The following is a 15,455-nucleotide window of genomic DNA, read 5'->3' as shown; positions in this document are numbered from 1 at the left end:
GCTGCTGCCACTTCACCACTCTGGTCTTCTCATGCTGCTGCCACATCATCACTCTGTGGTCTCCTCAAGCTGCTGCCACATCACCACTCTGTGGTCTCCTCATGATGCTGCCATATCACTACTCTGTGGCCTCCTCTTGCTGCTGCTACCTCAACACTATGTCACTGGGCCACTTTATGGTCTCCTCATGCTGCTGCCACTTCAACACTTTGTGGTCTCCTCATGCATGCTGCTACTTCACCACTCTGTGGTCTCCTCATGCAGCTGCCACCTCCCCACTATGTCACTGGGCCACTCTGTGGTCTCCTCATGCTTCTGCCACCTCAACACTATGCCACTGGGCCACTTTGTGGTCTCCTCATGCATCTGCCGTTTCACTACTCTGTGGTCTCCTCTTGCTGCTGCTAATTCAAGACTATGTCACTAGGCCACTTTGTGGTCTCCTGATGCTGCTGCCACTTCACCACTCTGTGGTCTCCTCATGCTGCTGCCACATCATCACTCTGTGGTCTCCTCAAGCTGCTGCCACATAACCACTCTGTGGTCTCCTCATGCTGCTGCCTCATCCCCACTATGTCACTGTGCCACTCTGTGGTCTCCTCATGCTGCTGCCACATCACCACTCTGTGGTCTCCTTATATGGCTGCTATCTCAACACTATGTCACTGGGCCACTTTGTGGTCTCCTCATGCTGCTGCCACTTCAACACTCTGTGGTCTCCTCATGCTGCTGCCACTTCACCACTCTGTGGTCTCCTCATGCAGCTGCCACCTAACCACTCTGTCATTGGGCCACTCTGTGGATTTTGCATGCTGCTGCCTCATCCCCACTATGTCACTGTGCCACTTTATGGTCTCCTCATGCTGCTTCCCATAACTACTCTGTGGTATCCTCTTGCTGCTGCTATCTTAACACTATGTCACTGGGCCACTCTGTGGTCTCCTCATGCTTCTGCCACCTAACCACTCTGTCATTAGGCCACTCTGTGGACTTTGCATGCTGCTGCCACTTCACCACTCTGTGGTCTCCTCATGCTGCTGCCTCATCCACACTATGTCACTGTGCCACTCTATGGTCCCCTCATGCTGCTGCCACATAACTATTCTGTGGTCTCCTCTTGCTGCTGCTATCTCAACACTAAGTCACTGGGCCACTTTGTGGTCTCCTGATGCTGCTGCCACTTCACCACTCTGTGGTCTCCTCATGCAGTTTCCACCTCAACACTATGTCACTTGGCCACTCTGTGGTCTCCTCATGCTGCTGCCACTTCAACACTATGTCACTGGGCCACTTTGTGGTCTCCTAATGCTGCTGCCACATCAGTACTCTATGGTCTCCTCTTGCTGCTGTTACCTCAACACTATGTCACTGGGCCACTTTGTGGCCTCCTGATGCTGCTACCACTTTACCACTCTGTGGTCTCCTCATGCAGCTGCCACATCCCCACTATGTCACTGTGCCACTCTGTGGTCTCCTCATGCTGCTGCCACATCACTACTCTGTGGTCTCCTCATGCTGCTGCCACATCACTACTCTGTGGTCTCCTCTTGCTGCTGCTACCTCAACACTATGTCACTGGGCCACTTTGTGGTCTCCTGAAGCTGCTGCCACTCCACCACTCTGTGGTCTTCTCATGCAGCTGCCACCTCAACACTATGTCATAGGGACACTCTGTGGTCTACTCATGCTTCTGCCACCTAACTACTCTGTCATTTGGCCACTCTGTGGACTTCTCGTGTTGTTCCCACCCTCCCCACTCCATGACTGGGCCATTATTTGCCTTTTTGGCCTGGTTGACATAATCAATTATTTGATCCTTCTGATCTGTTAGAAGGAAGGAAAAATGAGACGCACAACAGATCCTGTCTATGTAGCAGCTGTAAGGCCGTATGACATGGTCCCTATTTTGCCTCAGAATTGGCTTATGATTTGGTCGCCAAAAGCAGGAGCGGGTACAAAACACTGAAGACATGCAAAAATGTAATTAACGTGTCATCTCTGTTTTAGATCCACTCCTGTTTTATTTTGGCTTTAGCAATACTGATGAATTACTGACCAAATGTTGACCGAGTGATAGTGAATGGATGCTCAACAGACAGGATCTGTTTTTTGGGGGTTATTGTTCTGACGGATCAGAGGGAGGGCAAAATAATCATTGACGTCAACACAAACTTTCTGCTGACAACCTCTCTAGTCTGTCGGGGGCTCTACTTGTATAGGTGTTTAATAGAACAGGTTCTGTAGACATCTATGTGGAATCAGCTGATGATGGTGTAAAACGAGTCACTTCTTTTTGACGCTAACATTGACCTGTAAGGCTGAGTTCACACTTGAGTTATTTGGTCAGTTTTGGCCCTATAACTGCCCAAATAAATGAAGTGTGCAGTGATTCTAAAAGTGACGCCTGTCATCTGCGTGTCATACTGACCAATATATGCCCCAACCAGCGATTCCTTGACTATTCAAACACATGAATAGAACTACACACATAAGCCTGTTGTATACTATATAACATAAAACCTACAAATAACTACCAGCGGTACTACAAGGCACAGTGTTCTACACCACTATACAGTCTCTCTGCAGCCAGGAAATAGCTGTTTTTAACATGAATCGCCACAAATAAATTCAGACCAAATCTAATATTTTCAGAAAATTCGCCTAACCGACCGAATCGAATTTTTGAGAAATTTGCTCATCTCGAATTATCACCTATCACAATTTTCTTATGACCAAGTAAACTAAAATTTGCTTAGTGTTTAAGTGGCCTATGTTGATCCACTTAGCACTCGCTCATTATTCTTGCCGTTTCAGCATCTGGTGACTCAATCCAGGTGACCTCCCTGATGAAATAACATACTCAGTAAATTGTTTAAAATATATGTAGTGTTTTCTTTCCTGGTAAAACAGAACTCTTCTTCACAATCACTATGAATAAAGTGCAACACACTGAAAAGTAATTAAACAAAAAGCATATATAGTATAGTTCATGTGGTTACACTTATACCCATGAGTCTTCGTAATAGCTTAGGGCAGTGTACATGAGGGCCACTGGGCTAGAAGCTATAAAGCTGTATGTATGTAACAGAGAACTAAGCTCCAATGAAGATGTCTCTGAGACTACCCACCTCTCTCGTTGTATTCCACTATCTTGGGCACTGGCTGGTGAAGAGCCTCCAGAGAATCGAGTGCAGGTTAAGTGACTGTTTCTGTATCTTATGCTGTATGTGATCTGTATATGTCTTTTCTGTATATGTATTTATTACTGCTTAGTAAACTTTTTATTCACTTAGCTATTGTTTAAGCCTATGTATTCCTGTACCTTAGAATCCATTGTAAACCAACTAGGTTAAAGTATTACTTAAAAAATATAAAAGAACATCTTGTGTGCAAACCTGAAAGGTCAATTCCTTAATGATAATTAATTTATCCTTTGGAGTAATAAGATCCTGAGAGGTCAGTTCCATAATGATAATTCCCTTATCCTTTGGAGAAAAAAGACCCTCACCCATAGCCCTCTATAAGACATCCATATGGCAAAGAGTGACCCTACAAAAAACCTGAATGAACCCTGGTACCTAAAAGTATAATTTCCCAAGCATTTTTCTTTAACAGTTCCATCTCTAAAGATAACACATGTTGTAGAAGATTGATACGAGAATATCATTGTGCTGGCAGAGTAATGTCTTTCACACGGACAGCTGGCACTGAAAAGGATAAAATGCCCACTAAAAATAGGAACATACTTGAAGCTGACCACCATCTCAATCACAAAGATGTGGTATCTGTCCTGTAGCAAATTAATTCTTAGAGACAGATAGAGAACCCACTGCTATATATTTTCAGTAGAGTACTCCAGACCAAGTTTTACAATGTGACTGTACAGTAGCTGAGTGGCCATAAAAAAGGCTTCAAAATACAGATGTGCCCACTAATACCTCTGTCACATAGAAGCTTTAACATTAACAATCTTACCAATGAAGGTCTAGTACACACAATCCACAAATCATCTGAAAGACCTATGTGTTGGACATAATAGACGTAAGGTTTTTGGTTGGTTGTTCATTAGTAGCATGCAGGGACCTTGTTGCCATTGTCAGTTTTAAGACATTTATTTTAACATATATATGTTATACATTTGCATATATGTACATTTTCTAAAGTCTACATTTCTTCAAGGACATTTAATTTACCCTGAACTCTGCAGCAAGTGTCTAGATATGGATTATATTCAAGTCATGTAGCAAAAAGAACAATTATATTGCTGTGTCATATCCAAATGCTTTTAGTTGTAGCTTGTTAAATATTGATACTTCCTTTGCCTAACCATAGATAGTATTAATAAAAGAACAAGTGCATTTTGGGTGTTGTGAGGAAATACTGTAAGCCTCTGCATTTAATAGAGAGCTTGTCTTTTATCCATATTTTTAGACAATAGACTGTATCTGTCCATATATTAAAGGGCATCTCCAGATTGCTATAAATTAGTTAAAAATGGCTGTATTAAACACATAGTTACATAGTTTGTAAGGCTGAAAAAAGACATCTGTCCTTCCAGTTCGGCCTGTTATCCTGCAAGTTGATCCAGAGGAAGGCAAAAAAAACCTGTGAGGTAAAAGCCAATTTTCCTCACTTTAGGGGGAAAAAATCCTTCCTGATTCCAATCAGGCAATCCGAATACCTCCCTGGATCAACAACCCATCTTTGGTAACTATAACCTGTAATATTATTACACTCCAGAAATACATCCAGGCCCCTCTTGAACTCTTTTCGTGAACTCACCATCACCACCTCCTCAGGCACAGAGTTCCATAGTCTCACTGCTCTTACCGTAAAGAACCCTCTTCTATGTTTGTGTACAAACCTTCTTTCCTCCAGACGCAGAGGATGTCTTGGGGATAAATAGATGATGGGAGAAATCTCTGTACTTAATAGTGTTGGGTGCAAATATTCGAATTGTAAATATTAATCGCGAAAATATCGGAACTTCTAGAATTCGCAAATTTTTGGAATATAGTGATATATATTAATAATTTCGAATATTCTACTTTTTTTTTTTTCATCAGTAACCTCCCTTCTTGCTTGTGGGCCAATGAGAAGTCTGCAATGTCTTTGTCTGAGCTTAGCAACATCCCTAGCAACCAATAGGAATGTTTTCTACCCCTTACTATATAAGAACCTCCCCAGCAGCCCTTGTATGCAGTATTTTGCACATCTGAGAGAGACAGCAGTGTTATTGCTGTGCTCTCTGCTTTCCTGTGTCATTACATTAGATAGTTAGCTAGTTTATATATATAATACAGATAGTGGGAGATAGTCAGTGTAGGTTAGATAATGATATAGTGTAGCTGTCTGCTGTCCATACATACATGCTACATACATAATGCTGTCTGTATGTAAAGTATGTATGCTACATACATACATACATAGTGCTGTGATGTCACACGTTCACAACAATACTTAGTGCACCAATCAGTAATATGTACAAACCGGATTCCAAAAAAGTTGGGACACTATACAAATCGTGAATAAAAACTGAATGCAATGATGTGGAGGTGCCAACTTCTAATATTTTATTTAGAATTGAACATAAATCACGGAACAAAAGTGTAAAATGAGAAAATGTACCATTTTAAGGGAAAAATATGTTGAATCAGAATTTCATGGTGTCAACAAATCCCCAAAAAGTTGGGACAAGGCCATTTTCACCACTGTGTGCCATCTCCCCTTCATCTTACAACACTCAACAGACGTCTGGGGACCGAGGAGACCAGTTTCTCAAGTTTAGAAATAGGAATGCTCTCCCATTCTTGTCTAATACAGGCCTCTAACTGTTCAATCGTCTTGGGCCTTCTTTGTTGCACCTTCCTTTTTATGATGCGCCAAATATTCTATATAGGTGAAAGATCTGGACTGCAGACTGGCCATGTCAGTACCCGGATCCTTCTCCTACGCAGCCATGATGTTGTGATTGATGCAGAATGTGGTCTGGCATTATCTTGTTGAAAAATGCAGGGTCTTCTCTGAAAGAGATGACGTCTGGATGGGAGCATATGTTGTTCTAGAACCTGAATATATTTTTCTGCATTGATGGTGCCTTTCCAGACATGCAAGCTGCCCATGCCACACGCACTCATGCAACCCCATACCATCAGAGATGCAGGCTTCTGAACTGAGCGTTGATAACAACTTGGGTTGTCCTTGTCCTCTTTGGTCCGGGTGACATGGCGTCCCAGATTTCCAAAAAGAACTTCAAATCGTGACTCGTCTGACCACAGAACAGTCTTCCATTTTGCCACACTCCATAATAAATGATCCCTGGTCCAGTGAAAATGCCTGAGCTTGTGGATCTTGCTTAGAAATGGCTTCTTCTTTGCACTGTAGAGTTTCAGCTGGCAACGGCGGATGGCACGGTGGATTGTGTTCACTGACAATGGTTTCTGGAAGTATTCCTGAGCCCATTCTGTGATTTCCTTTACAGTAGCATTCCTGTTTGTGGTGCAGTGTCGTTTAGGGGCCCGGAGATCACGGGCATCCGGTATGGTTTTACGGCCCTGACCCTTACGCACAGAGATTGTTCCAGATTCTCTGAATCTTCGGATGATGTTATGCACGGTTGATGATGATAGATGCAAATCTTTGCAATTTTTCGCTGGGTAACACCTTTCTGATATTGCTCCACTATCTTTCTGCGCAACATTGTGGGAATTGGTGATCCTCTACCCATCTTGGCTTCTGAGAGACACTGCCACTCTGAGAAGCTCTTTTTATACCCAATCATGTTGCCAATTGACCTAATTAGTGTTAATTGGTCTTCCAGCTCTTCGTTATGCTCAAATTTACTTTTTCCAGCCTCTTATTGCTACTTGTCCCAACTTTTTTGGGATTTGTTGACACCGTGAAAATTTGAATCAACGTATTTTTTCTTTAAAATGATACATTTACTCGGATTAATCGTTTGGTCTGTCATCTACGTTCTATTACAAATAAAATATTGACATTTGCCATCTCCACATCATTGCATTCAGTTTTTATTCACAATTTGTTTAGTGTCCCAACTTTTTTGGAATCTGGTTTGTAGTCAGACCTGTTAAAATGTGAAGTTGCACGTATTGCGCCGAAATATTCGCATCATTAGTGCCGATTTTGCAAATATATTGGAGCATTCGCAAATATATCGGAGCACTCTATCTGCATATAAAGCTATTGTAAAGTTCTGCCATGCCAACCATTTTCTCCAGTCTCAGGAAACTTCTAGCAGCTTGAAAAAATGTAGCTATAGTGACCCACGCCTGTATTGCGTGCGCATTACGTACATATTACATTTTTGATTTTCGCAATCAAAACCATATTCGCGAATTCTCGAATTTACAAATATATGATGAATATTCTACCAAATATCGCAAATTTTTATATTGCCCCTGCCGCTCATCACTAGTACTTAGCCCTGATATATTTATGCATATTAATTAGATCTCCCCTCAGTCGTCTTTTTTCTAAAGTGAATAACCCTAATTTTTATAATCTTTCTTGGTACTGTATTTCACCCATTTCAGTTATTACTTTAGTTGCCCTCCTCTGAACCCTCTCCAGCTCTGCTATGTCTGCCTTGTTCACAGGAGCCCAGAACTGTACACAGTACTCCATGTGTGGTCTGACTACTGATTTGTAAAGTGGTAGGACTATGTTCTCATCACAGGTATCTATGACCCTTTTGATGCAACCGATTATCTTATTGGCCTTGGCAGCAACTGCCTAACACTGGTTTTTACAGCTTAGTTTGCTGTCCACTAAAATTCCTAAGTCCTTTTCCATGTCAGTGTTACCCAGTGTTTTACCATTTAGTATCTACTGGTGACTTGCATTATTCCTTCCCATGTGTATAACCTTACATTTGTCAGTGTTAAACCTCACCTGCCACTTATCTGCCCAAGCCTCCAATCTATCCAGATCCCTCTGCAGTAGTATACTGTCCTCTGGAGTATATACACAGTATACTGTCCTCTGTAGTATATATACAGTATACTGTCCTCTATGGTATATATACAGTATATGGTCCTCTGTAGTATATATACAGTATACTGTCCTCTTCAGTGTAAATTACTTTACACAGTTTAATGTCATCTGCAAAAATTTATATTTTACTATGCAAGCCTTCTACAAGATCATTAATAAATATATTGAAGAAAATTGGGCCCAACACTGACCCTGTTGTACCCCACTAGTGACAGTGACCCAATCTGAGTGTGTACTGTTAATAACCGCCCTCTGTTTTTCATCACTGAGCCAGTTACTTACCCACATACAGACGTTTTCTCCCAGTCCAAGCATTCTCATTTTATATGCTAACCTTTCATGTGGTACAGTGTCAAATGCTTTGGAGAAGTCCAGATACACGACATCCATTGATTTGCCACGGTCAAATCTAGAACTTACCTCCTCATAGTTTTACATTCTGCATTTCATCTGACAGTTTATTTTTTCAGTGAATGCAATGGATAAAATTTTTTTTATAGCTTTGCATTCTCCTCATCACTGTCTGCAACTCCTCCCCATCACTCTGCAAAGGTCTGACACCTTCAGATTTATACTTTTTTCCATTCATATAATTGAAGAATGTTTTAGGGTTGTTTTACTCTCTTTGGCAATGAATCTCCCTGTCTCCAGTTTGGTTGCTTTTATTTGTCTTTTACATATTCCATTTTTTTCTTTGTAATTTTTCAATGCTTCCTCGCTACCCTCCTGTTTTAGTTATTTAAATGCTTTCTTTTTGTCATTTATTTATATTTTCTTGTTCCTTACCCTTTTATTCCCTCAAGGTATGTACCTCTCACAATTAGCATTTAGGATGCTTTTAAAAATATCCTATTTTGTGGTTGCATTTTTATTTTTGAGGACAGTTAGCTCAATGGCCTCTCTTAGTTGGCTAAATTTAGCTTTTTTGAAGTTTGGTATTTTTGTGTCACCCTGAAGAAACACTCTTTTGAATTACTATTGGAAGTTTATTATTTTATGGTCACTATTTCCCAGGTGTCCCCTAACCTGCACATCTGTTGTCCTGTCAGGTATATTGGTTAGCACTAAGTCCAGTATGACCGTTGCTCTAGTTGGGTCCTGAACCAGTTGCGAAAGGTAATTGTCTTTGGTTATTGCCAAGAACCTGTTTCCTTACAGGGAAATTTCCTGGGGAGTGGCCCAAGCCCTACTTATGGCCATTGTCCAGGTGCATAATGATCTGATGTTTTTAGTGTTAATTAATGCTAGAAGCATTATGTACTTATGCACATTGCCATCAACCATGTAGCCTTCTGAATTCAACTGTAGCACTCTCCTCTCTATGGTGATAAGGCAGTATTTTATGCTGCACTGTGGTATTTGCTGGGGCTGTATTTTGTGCTGCACTATGGTATTGCTGGTCCTGTCTACTTCTGTTGTCCCTGCCTACTTGTGTTTTTTGTTAGCCCTGCCTACTTATGTTGCCCCACCTTCTGTCAATGTGGACTCGTCTATAATGTGGGGCCACCTTTAGCTTTTTTCTAGGGCCACTTTAAGTTTCTGTCCTTCCTTTGGCAGGGGGATTTGAAAAAACCCTGCCTGAGGTACCAAGACTTTCAATTGAAGACATCACTTTAGTCCCTAGGTCTCCTCCTTAGGCGTCCTGCACATGACTATACAGTATGTATTTTGCAGTCCACAAATCACAGATCCTCAAAATGGCGATACTGGCCATATGCATCCCTCACATTCCTTGGTCCCTATTATAGAACTAGCTACTCTTGTCCAGAAAACGTATAAGAATAGGACATATTCTATAATTTGTGGACTGGCCGCACAGATGTAGACAGCACACGGATGATATCAATGTGGTGTCCACATTGTTTTCTGCCCCATGGAAATGAATGGTTCAGTGTGCGATCTGCTAATATTGTAGTTAATTAACAGTCCAATATATACTCATGTCCATGAGGCCTTTTAGCAATATTGCAGGTTACTATGTGAGTAAATTAGTGAAATGTCAGAATGATCAACATATTTATGAACCACCAGTTCCACATTTTCCAACATACTGTAGAAGTTGATAAAGTGAGTGAGGCAGAGAGTGAGAGAGAGAGACTTTTCTTTTGCAATTTTTATTTTATTTTAATTTTTTTATTAAAATCTCTTACGTACCCCCAACTCTCCCAGATGCAACAAGACAGTCCTGGACTTCGGCAGATGTCCCGCAGTCCCAGGAGGGCAGAGGTATGCCCACAGTTGATTGCAATGTAAAAGCAGGGAGCTGTACGCTCCATGCTTCACCATTCAACTTCTGGCACTCCATAGCAGACATGATGCGGTCACACACATATCATGTTGCTGGGCTGTTTAGGAGGATCGTGCAGGCCTGGGAATCAGCCTGTGCTTGACCTCGTCATGTCTGCTACGGAGAGCAGGATGTACCCTGATCATCGAGATTTAGTATTTGTTTATTAACAGGAATGGCAATAGTGAAAAAGGGGCAAAGCTACTATGAGGGCGCAATGTGGGCATAACTAGTGTGGGGGCCCAGTGTTTGTTTTACAATGGTCTAAACCTTTTTGTAGACCATCAAAAATCGAAAGATCTGCAGATCTGCACCTTCATGAAACTGTATTGTCGACATTCATTTATCTCTCGGCCTGTTTCAGATCCTTAAAAAAGCTTCATCTCTGTGGACTTTTCCATGTTTTAATGCTTAGTTAATAGCATTGAATCACAGTGGATTTAAATACGTTTTTTGAGGATGGGAAAGCACACTGATGGCGGCTTGACAGATGTGCATTCTTTGAAACATGGAACATGTGGAACTTTCATGTGACTGACAAGTGACAAACATCAAAAAGAAGGACAGAGGGTAGAAAGTAACATCTGCTCTTAAAACTGTCATGTGCTAAAAGTATGTATAGCCCCAGGCTTATTAACCCCTTAATGATGAACTTTTTCCAGTTTTTTGCCTCTCCATGTTTAAGCGGGCATAACTTTTGTTTTGTTATTTTTCATTTCACATGGCTGTACAAGGCCTAGTTTTATGCAAGAAAAATTTCACTTTTCATACACTTCCATTTTTTGCATTGCAAATAAAAAAATGTGATTTTTAGCATTGCTTTTTTTACCTTATTGTTTACATTGTACAGATATTGTGCAGGACATTTTGGTCATGTGGATACCAAATCTGTGCACAATAATGTATTTATAAGAAATAACTACTTATTTAATATTTTTTGCAAGATTTATTTTTTTATTTACATTTTGTATAACTTATTTTCCAGTAGGATTACTGGACTTGCAGTCCTCGGGTTCCTTCTAAATCCCCATGGCTGACTGCAGAGGACTTAACCAGCTTAGATCAGGACACAGGGCCCAATCAGAGGAGGAAATCCCCTTTGATCACTCTGTGGTCACAGACCGTGGCAATCAGAGGGTTAACAGTTGGGATTGGAGCTACCTCTGATTCTGACTGTAGAGCAAAAAGGCTGCTCTAAGAACCAAAGTTGTTAGTTACAGTTCATTCGTAGAGCAGGGGCTCAGTGCATTTTAATACAGTGTCCTTTAGGTTTAAACACAAAGGGGGTCATTTATCACACTGGTATAAAGTAGAACTGGCTTAGTTGCCCATAGCAACCAATCAGATTCCATCTTGGACAGCTCCTTTGGAGGAATCTGATTGGTTGCTTTGGGCAACTAAGCCAGTTCTACTTTATACCAGTGTGATAAATGATCCCCAAAGTATCAGATAATTCTTACCCCATGCTAGGGGTTGGATAACTAAATATCTGCAGCAAATGCTTGTATATTGCTTCTTTATTTAACATTAATTTAAATATGCTCATTAAACAGATTTATAAAGATTTTTATAGCTTGAGAGAATTGAAAGGTTCCTGACGTACTGATGTAAAGTGATTATCTACACTCTGAGATGAATGTAGTATCTGAAAGCTTGCATTGTGGGTGCTAACCTGCATGAGAGTCCCACGTCAGCCATGTGATCTGCCCAGTATGTGCACACTACATTCATGGGTTTTACTATGAACAAAAGGGAGATTTCACTAGAATTGTATTTCTTTATTTTATCATTCACGTGTCAGAAGATTTAACTTATATCAATGAATGCATTTAAATAGAGTCATGGGAAAAAGAAAGAATCCCCTTTTCCAATTCAATTGGAAAGATTTGTAAAATGGTGTAAAACAAATCTCGACTTTCTTGCCCTCAGCATCTAATCACAGCATAGCTTTTGTCTTATTTTGCTCTTGAAAAATGGAAGCTGTGTTGTGATTGTTATTGACGGCAAAGTAAAAGCGCATACCAGTATTTGTTTTTATGTTGCTTATTAATGGGCTTTAAACCTGCGCATACGCATTTTCATGACGGTGCAAGTTAAACCTGGCAGGCGTGTAGAGCAGGTGTCTGGCTGTCTGGGGACAGCCGTGGACCTGCTCTAATAGTCAGAAGTGTAGAAACCTCCAAACTCAACAATTTACCCCATTAGATGCCGCAGTCAATAATGACAACAGTATCTAAGTGGTTTTACAGGGAGGGGGCTCCTTTTGCCACTTATCACCTCCTCACAAATGTGATTGCTAGATGCTGATACCTTTACATGGCAGCTCTGGGTCTAAATGAAGTCCCATGGCTGCCTTCTGTAAATGCCTATTAGATGGTTCCAGAGGCACCGCCTTATAGACTGCCATTTTGCCACTGACAGCATATTACATATTACATTGTACTACAATGTCCACCTTTCGCCTTGAAAAGAGTTTTTAAATAAAAAAATGTAGAAAAAATAAAAATCCGTCAGCATATTTGGTATTGTCGCATCTGTAACAATCTGAACTATACAATTATAATATTATTTATCTTGCAAAGTGTACAAAAATGTATTTGCTTATGTGCCTTCCAAAATAGGACTATTGAAAACTGCAAGCTGCCATGCAACAATAAAGCCCCCATACAGCTTTGTAAAAAGAAAAATGAAAAAGTTATGGACCTTCGGATGCAAGGACGGAAAAAAACATTTAATTTTTTGTGTGTGTGAAAAAGTTATTTTTGCAAAGTAGTAAAAGTAGTAAAAACTTTATCATACCTTTACTCCAGAATTCTGGCGTCAAAAAGTCACAAAAAATAAGGCTTTTGTGACTTTTTGCACTTGCTTGCACTCACAGGCCTCTCCATAACTTTGGCGCATCCAGCGCTAGTTCTACATGTAAGACAGCTTCCTAGACCTTTTTTTACGCGTACAGGCGTAGAGAATGGTAAATGAGATGGACCTGCGAGCCCATCCCCATCTCCACGCACGCCACGCCCACAATTTTAGATCTGAGCAGGGCGAAATCGCAGATAGTGGTGTAACTAAAAGTTGCGCTGCCATCTGCACCTGAAATACGCCTAATTTAGGCATATTTCAGAATAGTAAATTTCCCCCATTTGGTGCTATTTCTACATGGTCTTTTAGGTGGTTTGAGATGAATGATCATGTGGCATTCATGTGTGATCTCCAAAGATCCTTTACCCTTCACCACACTTGGTATGGGTAGTAGTGTCTAAACTCCAGTGCCCCAAGGATCTTCTGACGTCTCAAGGTCATGTGACATTAGAAGCCTCAATCCCAAAGTGACCATGCGCCTTACCGCTAACAACATCAATAGATTTAGTTATTATTATTTCATATTACTAATCTTTATTACCAACGCACATGGGATGTAGTTATATTCCTGCTGGTACACCCCGCAACTGCTTCAAACCCATGTGACTTTAGCATGTCATATGGAGTACATTAAGCTTAGACACAACCCTATGTACATACATGTGTGCAGGCCTGTAATCTAAATTACCACCCCCTGCAGTCCTAGCATAGTGCAGCCTGAGGCAAGGGGTTGCCTCGTGGATGATGCACCCCTAGTGGTTCTTATGTAAGTGCTGTGGCCTCTTCATTATTTACTTTTGTCTGTACTGCACAAAACTTTACTTCTCATAGTGGCTCTGCTTGATATTGTAGCTTTTTCCTATCCAACCAGCTAATTGGCTGGGGTGTTAAAAGTTGGACCCCTCAATCTAATGTTGATGGCCTATATAGAGGACAGGCCATCAGTTTGAAAACCTGAATGTGTACTTTCACATGTCTGCTACAGTCTTCCTGCAGGCTGTTCCTGCATGAAATCACGGTAATTGGCTGGACAAAAAACTCTATGTGCAGCGGTTTCTATTCAGCCATTCTTGACATTTTTGCCGGATTGCTCCCGGATCTCCCCCGGACCACATTATACTTAATGGGACCAACGGGCATTCCAGTAGAATCCACCAGTGCCAGATCCAGAGAACTCCAGCAGGCTGTTCTCTGCCGGAGCAGCCTGCCAGAATTGATGCTGTAGACTAACTCCTTTATGGTACGATAAACACATATACATATGTCCATGTTAATTTAAGGTGCCCAACACATTAGATTAATGATAGCTGAACCTACTAATTTCAGCAAGACCAGCCCAACCATCTAATGAGTTTGGGGCTGTCCTGACTCTCCCTCAATGAGAGAAGACTTGAGCATGTTGGATCCTTTATGCTCACTAAAGACAAGCCACCTCCAAAGGTGATGTTTGGGATTATAGCCAAGCGGTGCCTTCTTTTTGAGTTCTTAATCCACTTTCAATGTCCACCACACAGTTTTTATTGCATTACTTTTTCACTTCATTTATTTTAAATTGAGCAATTAAATGGACTGCAATTGCTCAGTTACAGTTTCTATTGCAAGTTTGTGTGTAACCAAAACCAAATAATTACTAATCTATATTGTTTTATTATTGATTCAGGACTGGCATTTACCAGCTATCTCAACCTCCGCCTCAGCACATAATATTGTAAGTATTTTCTGCTTGTTTATTATGCTAGATCAGGCATGCTCAAACTGCGGCCCTCCAGCTGTTGTAAAACTACAACTCCCACAATGCCCTGCTGTAGGCTGTTCAGGCATGCTGGGAGTTGTAGCTTTGCAACAGCTGGAGGGCTGCAGCTTGAGCATGCCTGCACTAGATAAATCAACTTTTATTTACTTTCTTGCTAAATTTTGGTTACCTGTACTTAAATGGAGCATGTTTGTCTGAATGCTGAATTCTTATTTTAAAAAACTAGTTCTTACAAACCTCTTTTTTTAGGTTTGCCATGGAAAACATCTACTCTATAAACACTGTCACAGACAGGTTTTGCATCATCATGCACTTTAAAATGGCACATACCATATAGCCATTATTACATGTTCCGACCCATCATTTGGGAGGTTCGGGCTCACATTTTGTGGCAATATTGCAAAGCACAGGTGAAAAGTGCTACAGATGTGGATTTTACTATTGGCATTGCTATGTGTCTGATTTCTGAATATGACTTTTTGCACCTTTTGGCTGGGAACATAGTGATCTGATACTCTCAGGATTAATTAATGCTGGGAG

The 15,455-nt window shown here is 41.0% G+C and overlaps 1 protein-coding gene across 1 annotated transcript in view; it reads left to right on the top strand.

Moving 5' to 3' along the window:
• TRAPPC3L (trafficking protein particle complex subunit 3L) overlaps positions 1–15,455 on the top strand; it is a 96,725-nt gene that overhangs the window by 34,012 nt on the left and 47,258 nt on the right. The window contains exon 2 of the mRNA XM_044291377.1: positions 14,823–14,870. Within this exon, the coding sequence (XP_044147312.1) occupies positions 14,823–14,870 (48 nt within the window). The remainder of the gene's footprint in view (positions 1–14,822; positions 14,871–15,455) is intronic.

Source organism: Bufo gargarizans, chromosome 4 (assembly GCF_014858855.1).
Source record: "Bufo gargarizans isolate SCDJY-AF-19 chromosome 4, ASM1485885v1, whole genome shotgun sequence".
Taxonomy (NCBI): domain Eukaryota; kingdom Metazoa; phylum Chordata; class Amphibia; order Anura; family Bufonidae; genus Bufo; species Bufo gargarizans.
This window is presented reverse-complemented; position numbering and strand designations above follow the sequence as displayed.